General features: G+C 41.0%; 1 protein-coding gene across 5 annotated transcripts in view; it reads right to left on the bottom strand.

The window, feature by feature from the left end:
• Positions 1-21,460, bottom strand: part of SHTN1 (shootin 1) — a 134,339-nt gene that overhangs the window by 64,857 nt on the left and 48,022 nt on the right. For all 5 annotated transcript variants that reach the window (XM_016186151.2, XM_060171216.1, XM_060171217.1 and 2 more), the window contains 5 exons: positions 19,040-19,134; positions 14,432-14,600; positions 10,991-11,088; positions 6,924-7,005; positions 1,034-1,128 (listed from right to left, as the gene is read on the bottom strand). In XM_016186151.2, the coding sequence (XP_016041637.1) occupies positions 1,034-1,128; positions 6,924-7,005; positions 10,991-11,088; positions 14,432-14,600; positions 19,040-19,134 (539 nt within the window). The remainder of the gene's footprint in view (positions 1-1,033; positions 1,129-6,923; positions 7,006-10,990; positions 11,089-14,431; positions 14,601-19,039; positions 19,135-21,460) is intronic.

Raw genomic sequence — 21,460 nt, 5'->3', positions numbered from 1 at the left:
ATACTTCCACCTAAGAATGGTTCACTTGTTTTTTTTTTTTTTCACAACTTTTCTTCACCCTACATCATGCACACAGACGGTGGTGGTGGTAATTCATTATGCAAGGTGAAAAAGCTCATGCAGACCATCACCCTGCCGTGAGCTGTGACAATTCAGCTGGCTGCTGCCTCATCATTTCCCTCTAAACCAGTCTCAGAGCCGTGGGACACCCAAGGACTGTGTGCCAACAAAGGGAAACAGGAACAGGGGCAGCTCAAAGTTGCTGGCTAGCAGGAGAGGAAAAGCAACGCCATGCGGAAAGGCTGAGCCCACGGGTATGTGCAGCACAGCAGCAGCAGTGCCCCCCAGCGAATGAGGGGGATCAGCTCACACAATGACAGTGGCGTACAGCTGCTGGAGAGACACGCAAATACCAAGACACTGCTATTTGCTATGTATGGCACATGGAGATGGAACCTGGACTCTTAAGGCGATCTGTATCCAGAAATCCTGTACTCAAGCACAAGTTATCGGGATCTCTCTACAAAGCTCCTTTCCCCTCTACGATGTTTTTTTAAAGTTTTTAAAGGCATGTATGTGTGTATGTGTATGTGCATGGGGGAGAGGGGGTCCCAATGGACAGTGGTAGAGAGATAATGGTGGTAAAATGCATTTTGAGGAGGTGGGAACTGTGCTTCTGACAGGCTTGTAAACCAAGACTCCTTCCAAAGCAAAAGCTTTTTTTAAAGTACTTAAAATTATCCTATTTGATTTTAAAATTCAGTTGGTTAGCTTGGTCTCATCACCTATTATCCAGATGGTGAAAGTAAAGTCCTCTGAGATTAAGGGTTTAATCAAAAGAGTGACTGGACCAAAATCTAAATCCAGGTCTTCTGATACTGCAGTTCCTCCTCATACCAGCTGACTTACATCAAAGTGATCAGCTGTCATTTAGCCAACGAAAAGCAAAAGCAAAACAAACCAAAGCAACAGTGCTGTGTCATGTGCAAAGCTCTTTTAGAAACACAAAACCAGGTCTCTGCAAGAATCTCACCTCTTGTGCAAATGATTCTGCTTTCTTCCGAAGCTCCTTCTCCAGCTCCAGGTTCACTTGTATTTCCTCATACTCTTCAACAGCCAGCATGGACACTTAAGACGGTAAAGGAGAGACATGAAGAGAAAACCGCAACATGCCACACAAAGCATCAGGAATATGGGTGGAAATTGGTGTTGAAAGGATTCTTCACAGGGTTGCAAGCACTCTCGCCCATTAGCGAGTGGAATACAAAAAGATAAAACCGCTTTGGGTGGCAATTTGCAAATAAAGTATCTAGAACAAGTCATACCCATTGACTGATCAACTACACTTCTAGAAATGTTCTCTTCTAAGAGAATAAATCATGGGTGTCTACAGAGGTTTGGTTGCAAGGATGTCCACTAAATCAAACAGATCATCAATTAGTGAAGAACCAGTAAAATATGTACCAGATATAATTATTCTGTCAAAAATCACTGGAAAGACAGTCACGGTTTAATTTTTTTAACTAGTTTATTTTTAAAATCTTTGTAAATATTTATTTATGTGGTAGGATAGAGAGAAATTAAAAAAAAAAGGATAGAGAGAAATTGAGAGGGGAGATAGACACCTTCAGCACTGTTCCACTACTAGTGAAGCTTCCTCCTCCCTCCCTTTGCAGGTGGGGACTGGGGTCTTGAACCTGGGTCTTTGTGCATGGTGACACATATTCTTAACTGGTTGCACCACCCTCAGTCCTTTATTATTTTTTTAAGCCACACTTAAGGCAACAATGCATTCTACAGATGGAGAGATGTGTGAGAGATAATAAGTACATAGAAAGATACCCATTTTTATTAGTATTAGGCAAATGGAAAGCAAAAACACAGACATCTTTCATACTAACCAAGGACGGAATCTTCAAAAATTAAAAAATTTAGCTTTATCAAGCTTGGAGAAGATACCGAACTAGGTGAACTGATACACTAATAATAGGACTCCAAATTTACATATCTACTTGCAAAGTCATGGGGGGGGGGAGATCAGGTGGATGGTACACTTGGTAGAACACACAAATTACTGTGCACAAGGACCTGAGTTCAAACCCCTGGTCTCCATGTGCAGAAGGGGAGCTCAATGTGCAGTGGAGCAATGCTGCAGCTGTTACCTCCTTCTCTTTCTCGCTCCCTCTCTCTCTCTCTCTCTCTCTCTCTCTCTCCTCTGCCCTCTATCAAAGGGGATAACAAAGGCTATCAAAAGCAATAGAAGCATCAAGCAGGTACAGAGCGCTAACAATAATCCTGGTGACACAAAAAAATGAAAAGAGAAAAGAAAGGAAAAGGAAAGAAGAGAAAGAGGGAAAGAAAGGGAGGAAGGGAAGAAGGAGGGAAGGAAGGAAGGAAAGGAGATAGCTTAGCTGTGAAAGCACTAGTTTACCATACAAAAAGTCCTGGGCTTGGGTACCAAGGATGGTACTCAGGGAATTCCACTGATGGTGGAGCATGGCCATGGTATTCCACCCCCTTTTCTGTCTTGCATAAAACAAAGAATAGAAAACTGGGGTGGGGCTGTGTCACTTTAAAAAAAGTAAGCTGCCATTACAGTGAAATTAAATGCAAAATTTCACATTTGGCATATATCTTAAACTTTTGGATATATGCCCCAGAAGACATGAATAAAATTTCTTCGTAGCAATATTGTATGAAGTAGCAAAAGGTCTGGAGAAACTCAACTGTCTACCAGTAGGACACGCAATAAATTAATTTTTTTTCCCCTCTAGAGTTATTGCTGGGCTCGGTGCCTGCACCATGAATCCACTGCTCCTGGAGTCCATTTTTTCCCCCTTTTGTTGCCCTTGTTGTTGTAGCCTCGTTGCGGTTATTATTGTTGCCATTGTTGATGTTGTTCGTTGTTGGATAGGACAGAGAGAAATGGAGAGAGGAGGGGAAGACAGAGAGGGGGAGAGAAAGATACCTGCAGACCTGCTTCACCGCCTGTGAAACGGTGGGGAGCCAGGGGCTCGAACTGGGATCCCTACGCTGGTCCTTGCACTTTGTGCACTTAACCCACTGCGCCACCGCCTGACCCCCAGTAAATGAATTCTGGTGCAAACAATGCAGGATACATTACACAGTCCTGAAAACAAACACTCCACAGTTATACCTTTCCACTTATATGAACCTCCCAGTTGCAGGAGGGTTTATTCAAAATGATGACATTTCTAAAAAAAATTAAGTATGTAAAATCAACTAATAGTCTATTAAGGGATAACTACATATTTGGCAGGATTATAAATAGAAGAAATTATATGGGCAGGGGACACAGCATAATAGTTATGTAAAATGACTCATGCCTGAGGCTCCAAAGTCCTAGGTACAATGCTCTGCACCAACATAAGCCAGAGTTGAGCAGTACTTTGGTTAAAAAAAAAAAAAAAAGATACAAATCTAGGAGACAAGGAAAAAAAGGAATGTTCAGGAGTTTGAAAAGTGTCAATAGAGTGTGTGTGTGTGTGTGTGTGTGTGTGTGTGTGATCTATAAATGTTCTCCATGTTTACAAAGAAGAGAAACAAGATTAGCTCATTCAGACCCAGTCAGCCTTGTGCAAAACACAGGTTCTATTGGACCTGCAGAAACTTCCATGGAAATTCCTTGTGGAATAACAGTAACGTATCCTTTCCGTGCGTATGTGTGTGTGTGTGTGTGTGTGTGTGTGTGTGTGTGTGTGTGTCTGGGCCCCATTTGGTAAGAGTGACATAGGTAGGACAAGGGGAGAGAGAGAAGGAGAGGGAGAAGGAGAGGGGGAGGGGCGGGGGGAGGAGGGAAGGGGAGGGGGAGATCCACTGCAAAGCAGCCCCAGTACTGGCAGTAGTCATCACACTAGCTTCTCTACCTGCTTCTGGTGGGGGGCTTTCAGTATTGAGCTGAGTCATATCAATAAACTCTTTTTGAAGGCTCTCTTAATGGCTGCTTTCACACAGTGTTCTTCTAGGCTACTTCAGTCCTAACTGACTAAGGAAGGGTTTGCTACGTAATGATATAGAATTTCACACTCCGTGCTCTGCAAATCCACTACCTCCTTACAGGCAAGACTAATAGTCTTGCTCAAGTGAAGCAATATAAGTGTTGGCTTGTGGTGTGGATTATAGGGCCTGGAGAGTTTTTCAATGTATGAAAAAAAGAAATGTTATGAAGAAAACCAAGAAGACTCTGACTATCTGGGCCAGGTAAGCGGCCCTCTCTTCTATTCCAAAACACTGCAATAAAAAAAAAAAAGTGCACTTCCACATGGTCTGGCCTTTCCCCCCTCAGATAATAAAAGAAATTTGGTAGGTTCCAGTTGTGCGCTTCCTTGAATAATCTCTCTCTTCCTAGTTAGGGGTTGTTCTGAAGGCAAGAGCCGTGTGATTAGCCTTTGCATATCCCTATTTCTAGAACAGTGCATCAAGACTTGAAGTTTTCCTATCTGCTTTCTAGTTTCTGAAATGAAGAAAGAGTAAAGAAACTGGCGGTCCAGTACATCTTCACACATCACTAGGTTCTTTACTCAGGAATCCTGATTCATAGACTCTGCAAAGATGGATAGCCAGCACTAGAAATAGCAGTGAAGGTCTTGGAGCTGAAAGATTTCTTTTTCTCCTTCTTTTTTATTGCCACCAGGGTTATCATGAGGGCTCAGTGCTGGCATAATAAATCCACTGCTGTCAGCAGCCATTTTTACTTTTTTTTTTTTTCCGATTTTTTTTTTTTAATTGGATGACAGAGAAATTGAGAGGGAGGGAGAGATAGAATGGGAGAAAGACTACACTAGTATTTTTTTTCTTTTTTTTTTTTTCCTGAGCCTGACATCTGATATGCAGGTGGATCCAAGTGATTATCTGGGGAGATGATGTCATAGCTGGAAAAAAGACCAGAAAGCTGGATCAGGGAAGAGAGCAGCTCCCAAATATGGGAAAGGTATATAAATATTGTTGACTGTAAACCCCATTGATCTGATGTGATCTGGGGCCCATATTCAGCTTAGGAGCCTATGTGACCTCTGCATCCCTATAAATCTGAGTGCTTCATCTGAACTATTCCAGCCTTTAGGTTCATGATTAGTCAACAATTTGTTTGGCTCTATATGTTAACTCTTTTTTCAGCCAACAAGTTCCAGATGCTCTCATGATGCCAACCAGACTTCCCTGGGCAAATGACCCCACCAATATGTCCTGGAGCCCCACTTCCCCAGAACCCTGCCTCACTAGGGAAAGAGAAATATAGGCTGGGAGTATGGATCAACCTGTCAACACCCATGTTCAGCAGGGAAGCAATTACAGAAGCCAGACCTTCTACCTTCTGCACCCCATAATGACCCTGGGTCCATACTCCCAGAGGGTTAAAGAATAGGAAAGCTATCAGGGGAGAGGATGGGATACAGAGTTCTGGAGGTGGGAATTCTGTGGAGTTGTACCCTTCTTATCCTGTAGGGTTAATTGTGAAGACATGGTAGAGCTTAGAGAAACTCTCCCATCCTTGAGATGGAGGTCTAGAAAGACATCTCACTTGTCAATCTCTCCCTTTCAGAGATAGAGCTAGGAGGGAAATGCTTTCCTGACTCAGTTTCCTCTTGTTGGTCTCCCAAGCTTCACAAAGACCTACAACCTCTCACAGTTAACTCCTTCCCCTGCTACAGACCATATGGCTGCCTGCTTAAAAGTTCACTATAGTTCACCTGCTTTTGATCACACATACTCCACTCTGCCTTGACTAAAAGGCCTTTCTTTCTATTCCCTTCACCTCCTCCACCCTTGGTCTAACTCCTCTATCTTATCTCTCTGCCTTCAAGGCCTCTTTCTGTCTGCTTCTGTCTTGCTACTCATCACTCCAGAACTCCCCTTTACCACTATCAATTCTCCTAATTCCTTAGAACTTTTGCCATGAAGATTCTGACCGTCAAAGCCTACCACTATTACCTCTTGTGAAAAATGTCCTTTGTTCTACTTGCTATATAAGCTTGTCTTTCTCAAAATAAAGTTAATACTTCATACTTAAATTTCTCCTAGTTGTTTCCTTCTACATCTTGTGACCCCTTGAGTCCTTGACAGAAAAGCCAACAACTCCCTCAGGTTTAGAGGCCACCCACGTGAACGCCAACATTATCCTATAGTTTCTGTCAGTGTTTCCTTTTTGTAACTAAAAATTAAAAAAAAAATGGTAGAAAGAAAGACACCTGCAGACTCCCTTCTCAACTAGTGAAGCATGCCCCTGCTGGTGGGCACTGGGGGGGGGGGGCTCAAAGCTAGGTTCTTGCACATAGTAATGTGGGTGCCACCACCCAGCCCCCAAAAGATGTCTTCTTAGTGCTCCACCATCTGAACATGCAAAGTAAGTGGCTAAAGGCAAAAATCACAATGAGTTTCCTGCTTCAAAATTACATTTGCTAGACTTGCACTTAGCATTCCCCTGTCCTATACCAGGGACGTCTGGCACTGAGCTTTACAGTCAAGATAAGATCAAATTGCATATTTCTCCATATACAGGCACTGGAAAAAATTCCTTCTCGTCCTGAGACCAGAAATGCTTCTCTTGATCGATACATTTGTTTTATGAGACTCATACAAATGATGATGAATCTCTCATCACAGTGGCCCCTAGACTGCTGAGGGGCAGAGTTCAGGTACAAGAGGACAACAAATACACTAAGCATCAGGGCAAGAATGCACCTCAATCTAGACACTCACTTAACACATCTAAAGTGATGATTAAATAATAGGTGACATGAGAGGCTTGTTAGAAGTTCGGGACAAAACAAGACAGGTAAAGATTCTTATTCTAAGAAGGAGAATAAGAATCTTTAGGCATGGGTATAAAACAACATGGCTTTCCCAGTAACCCAATATGTTATGTACTTGAGAAGAAAAAAAAAACAAAAACTAGAAATGCCTACCTCTGTTGCACTTCTCTAAGACTTTCCTCTGTTCCAGAACTTCAGAATTTAAAACAGTTTTTTCTTGTTTGACTTTGTTTACCTAAGATGGTTAAGATTTTGAGGGAAGAAAAAAAATATTCTAAGTTATAAAGCACAACATAGTCACGTGTAACACTCAAATTATTATTCAACCTTAGACATAAAATTACATTTTAAAGCAAGATTTGGCTCTACTGTGTCAGACTTTAAAGTCAGGAAGGTTCCAGAAGACTGGAAGATGGTGCACCTGGTAGAGCCCACATGCCATCCATCGGGTACAAGGACATGGGTTCAAATCCCTGCTCCCTTCCTGAAGGTGTAGTTTCACGAGCGGTGAAACAATGCTGCAGGTATCCCTCTTCCTCTTCCCCTGTCTTATCTACCTCATTTTCAATTTCACTGTCTCTATAAGAAATAAAAATAAATACAATTTTTAAAAAGAACTAAAAAGATACAGTCTAGAAAGTTCTCATTTAAGTTGGGATACACATTTGATACATATTTTATTTACATATTCCAACAGGCACTACTAGCACTGCTCCCTAAATATGGCCATGATCTTGATGTCCAAAGCGAATGCTATTATTAACGAAAAAATCCAATCCCAGAGCAACTTAAAATACATGAGTCATCTAGTCAAATATCTAACACTTGACTTGGGTATTCATTCTGAACTCTGATAATATCTGGCTTAAGAAAACACATGAGGGCGGAGGATAGATAGCATAATTGTTATGCAGACAGACTCTCATGCCTGAGGCTCCAAAGTCCCAGCTTCAATCCCCCACACCACCATAAGCCAGAATTGAACAGTGCTCTGGTAAAAAAAAAAAAAAAAAAAAAAGGAAAGAAAACACATGAATTTTCAAAATAAAACTATTTTGATAATTTTTTGGCTTAAATAAAATAAATATTAAAAGTTTCCCCTTGGGGCCGCATGGTGGTGCACCTGGTTAAGCACCTATGTTACAATGTGCAAGGACCAGGGTTCAAGCCCCCAGCCCCCATCTGCAGGGAAAAAGCTTTGCAAGTGGTGAAGCAATGTTGCAGTATCTCTCCCTCTCTGTCACCCTCTTTCCTTTCAATTTCTGGTTGTCTCTGTTCAATAAAGAAAGATAATATCAGTATTTTTTTTAAAAAGCTTTCCCCTTAAATTATATCTTGTTTCAGCATCTACCATTAGGAGAATAACATAAACCGGTAAATCCACAATTTCACAGTGGATCAATGCAAAGCCACTGTGATGGGGTAGGAAGACAGCATAGGACTTGCATACAAAAAGCCCCAGGTTCAATTCCTGGCATCACCAATAGTCAGAGTTGAGCAGTGGTCTGGTTAAAGAGCGAGAGGAAGAGAGAGAAAGAGAAAGGGGACAGGTAAATAGTTTTTAAAAATTGCAAAATATAGTACATTGTAGTACAAATGTAAATATATTTGAATGATAAAATCTAGCTGAGAATTGTGGTTGTACAGAGAAAACAGGAGGTGTAGATTACAACCTGGATTTTCCACACCATGTTAAAAGTTTCATGTATTAACTTAGGTAGTACGCACAAGAATATGCAGTGCTTAGGCTTTTATACATATGAGAGTGTGAAACTGTAATAATTAAAATAAATTCTGAAATGGCTTCCAGTAACATGACACCTCTTAGTTGGATGGGAAGGAATCCTCAATAGACCATCATAAACGGAATATAGGCCATTCAAGTGTGCTTCTGGACTATCGTATGGTGAATTCTCAAGTAACACAGATACTGGTCCTGAAAGTGCCTGAAAGTGGATGCATCAACACTGTGAACTGGGATTCTTTTGGTATACCTTGTTTGGGGAATTGCTTTTTTTTTTTTTTTTTTTTGCTTTTGTTTTGTTTTGTTTTTATTGTCACCAGGGTTTTCACTGGGGCTTGATGCCTGTGATGAATCCAGTGCTCCCAGGAGTCTTTTCTTTCTTCTATCTGATAGGACAGAAAATTTGAGAGAGGAGGAGGAGAGAGAGAGGGAGGGACAGAAACACGCAGCACTGCTTCACCACCTTCTTCCTATCCGTTGTGATACTTTACCACAATGAGTTAAAGAAACTAAGGCCAAGGAGGTTGGGAGGCACAGATTCTCAGCCTTTTCCACTTTTCAATCCTTAAGAAGTTAATTTAGGGAGCCAGGTGGTGGTGCAGTGGGTTAAGTGGGTTAAGGACCAGCGCAGGGATCTCAGTTCAAGCCCCTGGCTCCCCACCTGCAGGGGGGGGAGTCACTTTACAGGTGGTGAAGCAGGTCTGCAGGTGTCTATCTTTCTCTCACCCTCTGTCTTCCCCTCTTCTTTCCATTTCTCTCTGTCCTGTCCAACAACAACAACAGCAATAACAGCAACAATAACAACAACAACAACAATGATAAACAACAAGGGCAACAAAAGGGAAAATAAATAAATAAAAATAAAAAAGAAGTTTATTTAATGCTGCAAATGGAAGGGACTGGGTGGTGGTGGCCACTGCTGAGTGCCATGAGCAAGGATCCAGGATCAATCACCAGGTCCTCACCTGCAAGGGCACAGCTTCATAAGTGGCGAAGCAGTGCTAGAGGTATCTCTCAGTCTCTCTCTCTCTTTCTCTCTCCCTTCCCTCCCAATTTCTCTCTGTCTCTATCCAAAAAAAATAATAAAATATACATATATTTCTTAAATATACATATGAGAGCTGAGCTTAGCTGACCTGTCAATCACTTGAGGGGTAGGAGATGACAGGGGACCTCAGAAAGTTCTGAGCGGCAGAACCACAGATCAGTGATACAAGTTAAATCAACACAGCAGAGGCAGATCTTTGAAGCCTCCTAAAAAGAAAGACAATTTTGTACTCTTGTTGCTCTGCTTTATATCTTAATGCTTTTCAGCCACCACGTTGCAGATGATACCGTGACAGCAACCTGACTTCCCTGGGTAGAGGACCTCACCAATGTGGCCTGGAACCTCACTTCTCCAGAGCCCCAGGCTGGGAGTATGGATTGACCTACCAGCATCCATGTTCAGCAGGGAAGCAATTATAGAAGCCAGACCTTCCACCTTCTTCACTCCATAATAACCCTGGGTCCATACTCCCAGAGGAATAAAGAATAGAGAAACTTCCAGTGGAGGAGCTGGGATATGGAACTCTGACGGTGGGAATTGTACCCCTCTTATCCTACTGTCCTGTCGATCATTATTAAATCAGTACAAAAAAAAAAAAAAAACCAATTCAACAGGAAAAAGAAAAAAAAAACTTCAACTATGCATGTGAAGTCACTGGAGCCAGCCCTCATTCAGAGAAGCAGAATACTGCATCACCAACAGCAGCAGCAAAGTGTGTGACTTAAATTACAGGTGTCATTCTTGCAGATCTGTCTACCCAGAGTGAAATATGGGGGGAACAAAAGGGAAAGCTATCTAGAATCGGGTTGTGCTCACAGGAATGTTCACAAGCTCACTTTCTACATCTTTTTAGTGTTTGAATTAGTAGGGTGTAAGATTAAAACTGGCACACAGTCTGTATTCAGAAATTGGTTTCTGAACAGCAAGTTTTTAGAAATTTTAGTATGATTTATTGATTGATTGACTGATAAGAGATGGAGAGAAATTGAGGGGGTAGGGGAAACAGAGAAAGAAAGAGATAGAGAGACCTGTAAGCACTGCTTATGAAGCGATCCCCTGCAAGTGGTAACTGGGGATTTGAGCCCAGGTGCGTGGTCATGGTAACACGTGTACTCAACCAGGTGCACCACCACCTGGTCCCCCCTAACAACGTTACAATGCAGCCAGTCTCTGGGATGCATTGGATCGACCTTCTCGTGGTGCATCCCGTGAGTACCCATTCATTGGGGAAACTGACGATCCTTCCTAGCCGACTGAATCCACATGGATCCCAGTCACTTTCAAAGCCAGCAACAAGCAGCTCCTGACACCTTTCAACCTGACGCTGTTGACTGGCTACGGAAGAAGGGCAAACGCTAGAAGAAGAATCCAGTCTCTAAGCACCCTGGAAACATTTAGGGCCTTGCCTTTCAGGCCTAAGATACGTACTTCTTCAATAACTTCTGCAAGTTTGCCCTTGAGGTTCTCCAGTTCAATGGCTAATACCTTCTTCTCCTCCTGAACAGATACAATCTGATCTCGAAGCTCTGCATTTTTAAAGAAAAAAAAAATAATAAGAGGAAGAAAATTAGTTTATATTAAGTTTTAAAATCCTTATCACTTTGTTGAGGAAATGTTGCGGGGGCAGGTGGTGGCATACCTGGCTAAACACACACATTACAGTGCTCAAGGACCCAGGTTCAAGCCCCTGGTCCTTACCTGGAGGGGGAAAGCTTCATGAGTGTTGAAGCATGGCTGCAGGTGTCTCTATGTCTCTTTCCCTGCCTATCTCCCCTCCCCTCTCATCTTTTCACAGTCTCTATCCAATTATAAGTAAATACAAATATTTTTTTAAAGAAGGCTTTTGTTGGTAATCTTCGTGCTGGTTTGGCCCCCTTCCCCCTACCTCTGAGAGAAATGGTTTGGCCCTTGCTAGTTTTGCGCCCCTTTCTCCCCGCCCCGTATGCTAAGGACGTCCAGAGTCTCAGCAGCAGCAGCAGGAGAGGGAAAATGATGGAGAAGCACATGGTGTGGTGATTTCCCCGTTCATGAATAAAGATTAAACTGCAGCTTCTCAGCCCAGCCGTGTGTCCTCGAGTCTCTGTCTAGTCGATGCTAGCCCGGCCTGAGTTGTCACAGGGCTGTGGCCCAAATCTTCCCAAGACAGGTGGCAGCATACCTCACCTTCCACCAAACCATCCTCCCCCATACAGCACTGGGTCCCCAGTGCCCCCTCTACCCCTGCCTCCCCACTCTGCATTCCCAGATTTGCTTAGCCAGGCCACAGTTAATTGACAGTTCACCCTGTATTATCTCTGGCTTTGTTCTTCCGGTTCCAATAATGAGTGAGATTATCTTGTATTCATCCTTTTTCCTTCTGACTAATTTCCCCAAACATGATTCCCTTCGGTTCCATCCATGTTGCAGCAATGGAAAAGACATCATCATTTCTTACAGCTGAGTAGCATTCCATTGTGTACGCGGACTACAATTTCCTTCACCATCCATCGGTTGGACGCTTGGGTTTCAAATTCTGGCTATTACAAATAGCACTGCCGTGAACATTGGTGTGCAGAGATTTCTTTGGGTCAGCGTTTTTGTGTCAAATAAGCTTATTTATTTTTATTTTATTTTTGATAAAGAAAGAAATTGAGAGGGAGGGAAGGAGGGGGGAGAGAGAGAGAGAGACTAGCAGCACTGCTTCACCTCTCATGAAGCTTCCTGCTGCAGGTGGGGACCAGGGGCTTGAACCCACAGACCTCTGTGCACAGTGATGTGTGCTCTACTGGGTGTGCTACCTCCCAGTTATTGTTGTCATTGTTCTTTTCTTTTTTTTCCCTTTCCTTTCCTTTTTTTTTTCTATTTTTCTTCATTTCCTTTCCTTTCTCTCTCTCTTTCCTTTCTCCTTTCTTTCTTTCTTTCTTTCTTTCTCTTTCTTTCTTTCTTTCCTTCCTTTTTAACCAGAGCACTATTTAGTTTTTTTTCTATTTTTCTTCCTTTCCCTTTCTTTCTTTCTTTCTTTCTTTCTTTCTTTCTTTCTTTCTTTCTTTCTTTCTTTCTTTCTTTCTTTCCTTTTTAACCAGAGCACTGTTCAGTTCTTACTCTGGTTTTGGTATGTGGTTGGGTGGAAGGGGGGACTGAACCAGGAACTTCAGTCTCAGGCATGCAAGTCTCTTGTATAACTATTATGCTTTTTTTAATTTTCAAACTTAATCTTGACAAAACCCTGTCAAAAGAACTGAACTTGCTAGCTCATGTGCGTTTTATGGCTGAGGTAATTTAAGAATTAAAAGAAAATAAAGCAAATGGCAATGGAAACCTCATCTCAGTGCCCCCAGCCATGGTTGCTGATAATTTCTTACCAGATACTCTCTGTGTATTAAATAAAATATATTGTGTTTTTTTTGCATTCTCTCAATTCCCTATATTGTTGATAGAAAGCTACCTGACATTTTAGAAGTAAAATTCTTTAAGCTTTCAGCAAGACCAATGAAGACACTGTACTAATTTCTTTTTTATTACCTAACGGACATGGCCTCTTGTCACAATACAATATAAACAAACAACTGGGCATTTCATAACCTGAAGATTTTGATTTGGAGGCAAAACTCCTGACATGCCGTCAATTTACTGCCCTTTAAATAATTTGAAATGACTTAAATATAACCTATTTGAAAAGGGATTCATTCTAGTAGATTTCCTGTAGAATTGTGGGTATACTGTTTCTTAATTTATTTTATATTTATTATTGGGGTTTAATGGAGACTGTTGCTAAAATCAAAACACACCATCAACATTAAGTGCAAAAGCTTCTGGTGTCTGATTAAAGTTACATCGCCCTGTAGATATGAAAAAAATACCCACACAGTATTTGTATGCCCAGGAAGGCCTATGGTCCCTCCCATAAGTTAATATTGATTTGAATTTTCTCTCTTCTCCGAGGACAGTAAAAAAAAAAAAAATCTGTCTTATGATTATTCAAAAATCATATCACACTTTTTACATGGATCCAACTTAAAAGAGACTCTCTGCTCAGAGACTTATTTCAAAAATCACTTTCTCCATTGAATGGCTAATCCTTAGGGACAAACAAGTGACCTCAAGGTTTGAGATGCACCAGAAGGGAGAATTCTGGACAAAGGGAAATCCTTTCAGCTTCTCTCCTTTCCCTCCTCACATAAATACTTTTTCAGTTTTAGGTTCAGAGGCTGAAGAGGCAGACAGATGATGCTTTGTAAAACTCTTTCTTCATTCAACCACTGAAGTTTTACCTACTAGCAAGCTAATATATAATCCTTTTGACAAGTGTAGCAAATTACCCCCCAATCGTTAAGCCAAATAACTTCCTATATCTCCAACATAAAGTAGACATACATTTATGAATAAAATCTATGTGTACTTAAAAGATGTACCACATGACCTTGCTCTGCAAAATTATTTAACACTTTCTATTATTTATGTGTTATTCCTGGGCCAAAAAGGAGAATCTCTGAAGACAGAGACTAAACAACTTGGGGATGAATTCTCGCCCCAAGGTCCCAGTAGAGGACCAGAGAAACAGGTGCTACCTCAATATAGTTGTACTTTCATTTGACAAAAAAAGATCTTGGCCTAGAGTCTACATTCCTAAGAAATGTACTGACAACCTGCATCGATCAAGACAATGCTTTATAAGGTGCCTGTTTCCAGCTAACTCTAACTCACACACATGTTATACCTATCATGGTTTTCAACTGAATTGCACCTCAGTGGCACAGTAAATGAAGTCTTTCAAGGCAGGATGCAGGCATTACTACATTTTAAAGTCTCCCATGTGACGGCAATGTGCAAGCAGAGTTGAGAACGAGTAGGAATAAAGAGGCAGCTCAGTAATGAGGCTGAGGTTTCTACCTTTGATTTGTTTCTGACACTGCACAGACACACAAGTCTCACTGGCACCATCCGGGTCTGTCACCGAATCTTCCTCATCGATGTTTATTTCTTCAGTTATTACATCTGGTCCCAGCTTGGCCATGTATAACATGCTGATTCTCTTCAATGTTTTGTTTTCTTTATTTAGCTAAGACAAAGTATAAAAACGGTTATTTTAACAGCAGTCAAATGAATGTCTTGGGTTTCTAGACAATAGCCAAATTAAGTGTAGTTTTGTCTTCCATACTCAGCAACAGTCACAGCATGAACCAACAATTAGAAGAGTCATGAAATCAGGTTTCATTTGTACTTTTTACTTTTCCAGAGACACAGAGAGGTACTAGTTATCACTGATAAACAATGTGAGGATTAAGATCAAGCACCAGTTCGGATGGAACCCAATTTATCGTAGTCATTAATGGTCTTCACTCAGGCACTTTGCCTCAATCACGTTTTGCTTGACGCTATGCTGTGAACACCTTTGAAATGTTGTTTGCCTGGGACCACAGCTTTTCTAGCCACTCTTACTCCTCTTCATTCTTCTCTACGATTTCCATAAAAAGAAAAAAAAAAATGCTGCTTCCTCCAGAGCACAGGCGATTTCTCTGAACCAGGGGTTCAGCACATGACTCAGGCTGGGTCAGTTTCATTCCTTGTCTAGAAAACTAGAGATTACAACAGAGAGATGAGCTTCTGTCTAAGTGTCTAGATGTCCAGAAGCAACCAGGCTCCACAGTGAGACTGAGTAACAGAGAATGCTAGTCTGTGGATAAGCCAAAATGGAGCAGACATGTAGAGAAAAGCCACAGGGCTCTAGTCCATTCTTCTTCTTTTTTTAAATTTTAATTTATTTATAAAAAGGAAACAATGACAAAACTATAGGATAAGAGGGGTACAACTCCACATAATTCCCACCACCAGAATTCCATATCCCATCCCCTCTCCTGATAGCTTTCCTATTCTTTATCCCTCTGGGATTATGGACCCAGGGTCATTATGGGGTGCAGAAGGTGGAAGGTCTGGCTTCTGTAGTTGCTTCCCTGCTGAATGTGGGTGTTGACAGGTCGATCCATACTCCCAGCCTTTCTCTCTCTTTCCCTAGTGGGGTAGGGATCTGGGGAGGCAGGGCTCCAAGGTACACTGGCGCTCTGATGGTGGGAATTGTACCCCTATTATTCTATGGTCTTGTCAGCATTTCCATTTTATAAGTAAATGAATTGAAAAAAATAAATAACAGCCTGGGAGTCCATACTCCCAGAGGGTTAAAGAATAGGAAAGCTATCAGAGGAGGGGATGAGGTACAGAGCTCTGGTGGTGGGAACTGTGTGGAGTTGTAACTCTTATCCTATGGTTTTGTCAATGTTTTCTTTTTATAAATAAAATTAAAAAAACAGATAAAACTTAAAAACAAAATAAAATTAAAAAATAAAGAATAAGAACAGAAATGAAACACGCACACATACACACACAGAGACTAGAGTAAATAAAAAGTGCACTCTTAATTGGGTACATGTGAAAATCTAGTAGAGTGGTTTCTCTAGAATGAAATGTGAGGTGTATAGAGCTGGAAACATGTTCCCTTTACTATGGGCCACAGATGGTCAAGTACATTTCTGAGTTTAATAGTTAGCAGTAAATATAAATATATGCAATCCAGAGGTATGATAAGTTACCCTTCTCTACTATAAAGTGTACATTACACTGAGGTGTTCAATATGGTACTTCACAGGCTTTAGGTCTTTACTTGTGACTGTCATTAGGTCTTCTCAGTCTCTGTCTCTCTCTCTCTGAAAGGCCAGCCTATTTAACCTAGAGGAAAAGAATGGACTGAAGTAAATCACAAGTAGCATGGTCTGGAGTAATATAGGTACTCCTGGCCTCTTGGAGGAGTCAGGAAGAAACTCTCAGAAATGGCTCTGAACCCTTCCATTAATTCTTCCATGAAACCCTGGAGAGATTAATTCAGAGAATCAGATACAATCTTTTAGTTTCGAGTCCACAACTTCAGCCTGTAGGGTTTCACATGTATCATGGATGAGATGTGAAATCCACGATTTCCCAGCCCCGTTCTCCAGGTAGAAAATTCAAGTAAAGGGTGGAGAGGGGGAATAGCATAATGGTTATACAAAGAAACTCTCAAGCTTGATGCTTTGAAGTCTCAAGTTCAACCCCTCACACCACCATAAGCCAGAGAGCTGAGCAGTGCTCTGGTAAAAAAAAAAAAAAAGAAGAAGAAGAAGAAGAAGAAGGAGGAGGAGGAGGAGGAGGAGGAGGAGATGGAGAAGAAGAAGAAGGAGGAGGAGGAGGAGGAGGAGGAGAAAGAAGGAAGGGAAAAAAGGAAAAAAGAAAAGAAAATTCAAGTAAACACTACTGTGAAGCCTTTGAACCATGAACAACAGCATGGCACCAGAATTTCAAGGATCCTTGTCAATTCTCAAATGATATAATCTTTCTGAATGTTGGGAGAAATAAGAATTTGAGGGGGAAAAATGAGAAGTACAAGACTAGATTTGTAATTCTCTTTCCTAACATTTAAACAAACCAATGGCTGCCAAGACAACACACTAACCTCTCTAGAGAGACTTAGAAAATTCCTAGTGCATAGGCCCACACCAGACCAAAGTCTGGTAGTCTGGCAGTGGGGCCCAGAATAGTGTTTTTTTCAGATTCCCTAGTTATTCCAATGTATATCAACACCGAGAATCACTGATGTAGCATGGCAGCTCAGTATAATGTCTCTGTGAAATCAGTATAGCAAAGCTAAGAAGCCAACTCTGCATTCAAATTGTGCCCCCTCTAGAACTGACCTGGTCAATCGTTCACTATTGATTTTCTCTAAGCAACAAAATGAGGGTAAAAATAGTCTCTACTATTTTATAAAATGAGACATCCCATATAAAGTGTTGAACAGTCACCTGGAAACTTCTTCAGGTACATTTGGCTGGGCCACACTCCAACTCAATGAATCTGGAGTATTCCTAAGAAGTCAATCCTGGTCCACTCTGATAGTAAGAACAAGACAACTGGATTCCCTTGCTCAAAGTCATTTATGAAATAATACTAAGTGCGGGTGGGGTAAATGAACTTTTAAAAAGGTCAAGCATGCACCAAAGACTAAAGGGAAGAAGGAAAGCTCATGCCATTCCCAGTCTGGTCTTGACTCAAGTCTATGTTGTCCTTTAAGATGAGTCAGTGACAAGGATATTTCACAGAACCTGCCCAGAGTCACAGATGCCCCGAAAGACATAAACAGGAAGAAACCACAAATATACTGCTGCTCAAAGCATTGCGTTCCACAAACTCTACCAGTCCTGGGAGATAAACAGGCTCCTCACTTTGGATCTACTGTTGCTCTAGGAGTATGCGTTAATAACAAGAGACAGTTCAAACAGTATTCTTAGCTGCTATGAGATCAGAGCACCTAGTATACTCCACATGAGTCTTTTTTCCTACTTAAAAGAAGAAATGAAGGAAATTGAAAGAGCACTCACAGTACGGCACAGCAGTGAACAGAGGCAATGTGAGAGTGTGGCCAAGGTGCGAGGGTGCCTAGGCCATCTGCCTCTACAGCAAAGGTGTGCGTTGCCGTGATGATACAACAGACAAGTAATGGAAAAGAAGCAACAAACATACTTGTATCTTTAGAGTCTGACTGAAGGTCTTATGAATTCTAATGTAGAGTCATCAGGCAAACAATTAAGCAAATGTTTCTAGCAAGCAGACTGCTAATGCATACAGACTAGATAGACAGACAGAAAGACACACAGATTTAGAATTTTAGTCCTAAGAAATACTTTGAGTGTAGGTGTGTGGGGGGGGGGGGGGGGAGTAAGGGGAGGAAGGGAAGAAATACAACCAGCATTACTGATGAAATTTGGTTGAAAATTGCTGTAATCCATTTTCTGATGAAGTGGTCAAATGCATTTTATCCAACCCAAAACACATACGACAGAGATAAAAACATTCTTTAATAATAATGTACTTCTGATGAGATAGAGTATCGAAAATTACACAGTTGGTAAACTCATCAGCTAGAAGCAATCAGTGGAACACTGGAGGGTCACCTTCAGCATGCCCTCACTTCGCTTTCACAAATAATCACCTGAAATGTAAGACTGAAAGCTGACTTTTTCATCTGATTCAAACATGAAACATTCATTACTCTTTTATGTCACACAAGGTTAGTTGTTTTTTTATTTTTATTTTTTAACTTGGTTAGCATTTTATCCAAATGCACAGACATTTGGAAAGCCCAGTTTAGCAGACTACTCTGGGACCATATTTCACAGTCCAAAAAAAAAAAAAAAAAAAAAGCACAAATGCTGAAACACACACACACATTTCATTAACAAAATAAGTTCTACTTTAGTACATGTATTTACGTAATCACATTCCAAGATTCTGAAACTTCACAACACTTTCCTTATCACCAGAGTAGACAATAGGTGAGGAAATTAGAAAAGTAAAAAGACAAGCAACCAAACAAAGCAAACAGAAGCCACTGTTGGGGATTAAAAAAAAAAAAAAAAAAAGCCAAAGTGAAATTTTAACAGTCAGGTAAAAACACACTTACTTGAATGGTCTTACCTTTGTTGCCAAGGCCTCAGCACTTTCTCGACAAGTCTTCTCTATCTCAAGATGGTTCTGCATGAAATTAACTTCCTCTATAACCATGTGAGAAACTAGGAATGAGGGGAGAAATAAGTCACAGTCTTCAGAGATTAGTCAGCTATTCCAGAAGCCCACACATCTTGTCCCATGATTAAGAATACTTCAATTCTTTAGCTATCCAGGCCTTTAGTTGTCATGGAAAAATGATGCTGTCTTAGTTAAATTCTAGTTAGTATGTGAATGTTGAAAAAAATACAATGAACTTCTTTTTTAATTATTTTATTTTATTTATAAAAAGGAAACACTGACAAAGCCATAGGATATAGTTACTACACACATTTAGAATGTTAAGAAGTTTGACTATTTAATTATTGGCTCTCTAGCTATATGTACCTGCTCCTCTAAACAAATGAACTGCTCAAAAGTAAAAGGTGGCAAGTGTGACTTTTTTTTTTGCCTCCAGAGTTATTGCTGGGGCTCAGTGCCTGCACGATGAAGCCACTGCTCCTGGAGGCCATTTTTCCCCCTTTTGTTGCCTTGGTTGTTGTAGCCTCCTTGTGGTTATTATTGTTATTGTTGATGTCGTTCGTTGTTGGACAGGACAGAGAGAGAGAAATGGGGAGAGTAGGGGAAGACAGAGAGGAGGAGAGAAAGACAGACACCTGAAGACCTGCTTCACCGCCTGTGAAGTGACTCTCTTGCAGGTGGAGAGCCGGGGGGCTCGAACCGGGATCCTTACTTACGCTTTGCGCCACGTGTGCTTAACCCGCTGCGCTACCACCCGACCCCCGCAAGTGTGATCTTGTTCTTCTTAGTAGACAGAATAAAGCACATTGCTCTCATAAGAAAATTTATCTAGAGGGGCCAGGTGACGGCACACTTAGTTTAGCACACGTATTACAGGGCGCAAGGACCCAGGCTCAAGCCTCTGGCCCCCTCCTGCAGGGGAAAAGCTTCAGGATTGGGGAAGCAGTACTGCAGGTGTCTCTCTGCCTCTCTGCCTCTCAACTTCTGTCTGTCTCTATCCAATAATAAATAAGTAAATAAATAAAAGGTTTTTTTAAAAAAATAAAGCATGCTTACTTAAAAAAAGGAAAAAACATTGTCAGAGAAATTCATATAAAGACAACAATGAGATACCTACCACCTCACCCCTGTAAGGATATCATACATCAAAAACAACAGCAGAAACAAATGCTGGAGAGGGTGTGGGGACTAAGGAACCCTCCTGCACTGCTGGTGAGAATGTCAATTGGTCCAACCTCTGTGGAGAGCAGTCTGGAGAACTCTCACAAGGCTAGACATGGACCTTCTTTATGACTCAGTAATTCCTCTCCTGGGGATATACCCTAAGGACACAATCACACCCATCCAAGAAGATATATGTACATCTATGTTGATGGCAGCACAATTCATAATAGTCAAAACCTGGAAACAACCCAGGTGTCTAAGAACAGACGAATGGCTGAGAGAGTTGCGGTATATATACACAATGGAATACCACTTAGCTATTAAGAATAATGAACCCACCTTTTCTGACCCGACTTGGGTGAAGCTAGAAGGAAGTATGTTAAGTGAGGTAAGTCAGAAAGAGAAGATGAGTATGGGATAATCTCACTCATCAACAGAAGATGAAAAAGAAGAACAGAAAGGGAAATGCAAAGTAGAATTTGTTTGAGTTTGGAATATGGCACCAAAGTAAAAATCTCTGGGTGGAGGGTGAGGGTAGATTTTCAGCTTCACTATAAGGGGGTGGGGGTAGGGACACAGACCTTTGGTGGCAGGAGTGGTGTTTATATACGCTCCTATTAACTATTAGAAAGAAAGGAAAAATTATCTAGTAAGAAATATAATTTTTTTCCTTAAATCTCATAACTGAAGTAAAAAGGACACAGTCTAGCAAAGGTAAGTACTGCAATAATCATCTAGTAACAAAGCAGTTATGACTACTTAATGAACACTAGGCACAAAAGTCTAGCAGTAAGACTTCTGAAATATATGATAATGAAAGTAGATGCAAATAAGTCCATATAATATAAACTACATCACAGACTATCAGTAAGATTAGCTCGAAAATAAAAATTTACTTTTAATTTTATCAGTATTTAAAAATATTGATTTTCAGGTTTTTATTTTGGGGGGGGGCTGGTTTACATAAACAATAATACAAAATAATAGTGCAAAGTAATGTCGAACTTGAATTAGTACTTTATTATTTTTTTTTAATTATTTTTTTTTAATATTTATTTATTTATTCCCTTTTGTTGCCCTTGTTGTTGTTTTTTTGTTGTTGTTGTCATCGTTGTTGGATAGGACAGAGAGAAATGGAGAGAGGAGGGGAAGACAGAGAGGGGGAGAGAAAGACAGACACCTGCAGACCTGCTTCACCGCCTGTGA

The sequence above is a fragment of the Erinaceus europaeus genome, chromosome 14 (genome assembly GCF_950295315.1).
Source record: "Erinaceus europaeus chromosome 14, mEriEur2.1, whole genome shotgun sequence".
Classification (NCBI taxonomy): Eukaryota; Metazoa; Chordata; class Mammalia; order Eulipotyphla; family Erinaceidae; genus Erinaceus; species Erinaceus europaeus.
The sequence above is the reverse complement of the archived record's forward strand: the minus strand, read 5'-3'. Positions and strand labels throughout refer to the sequence as shown.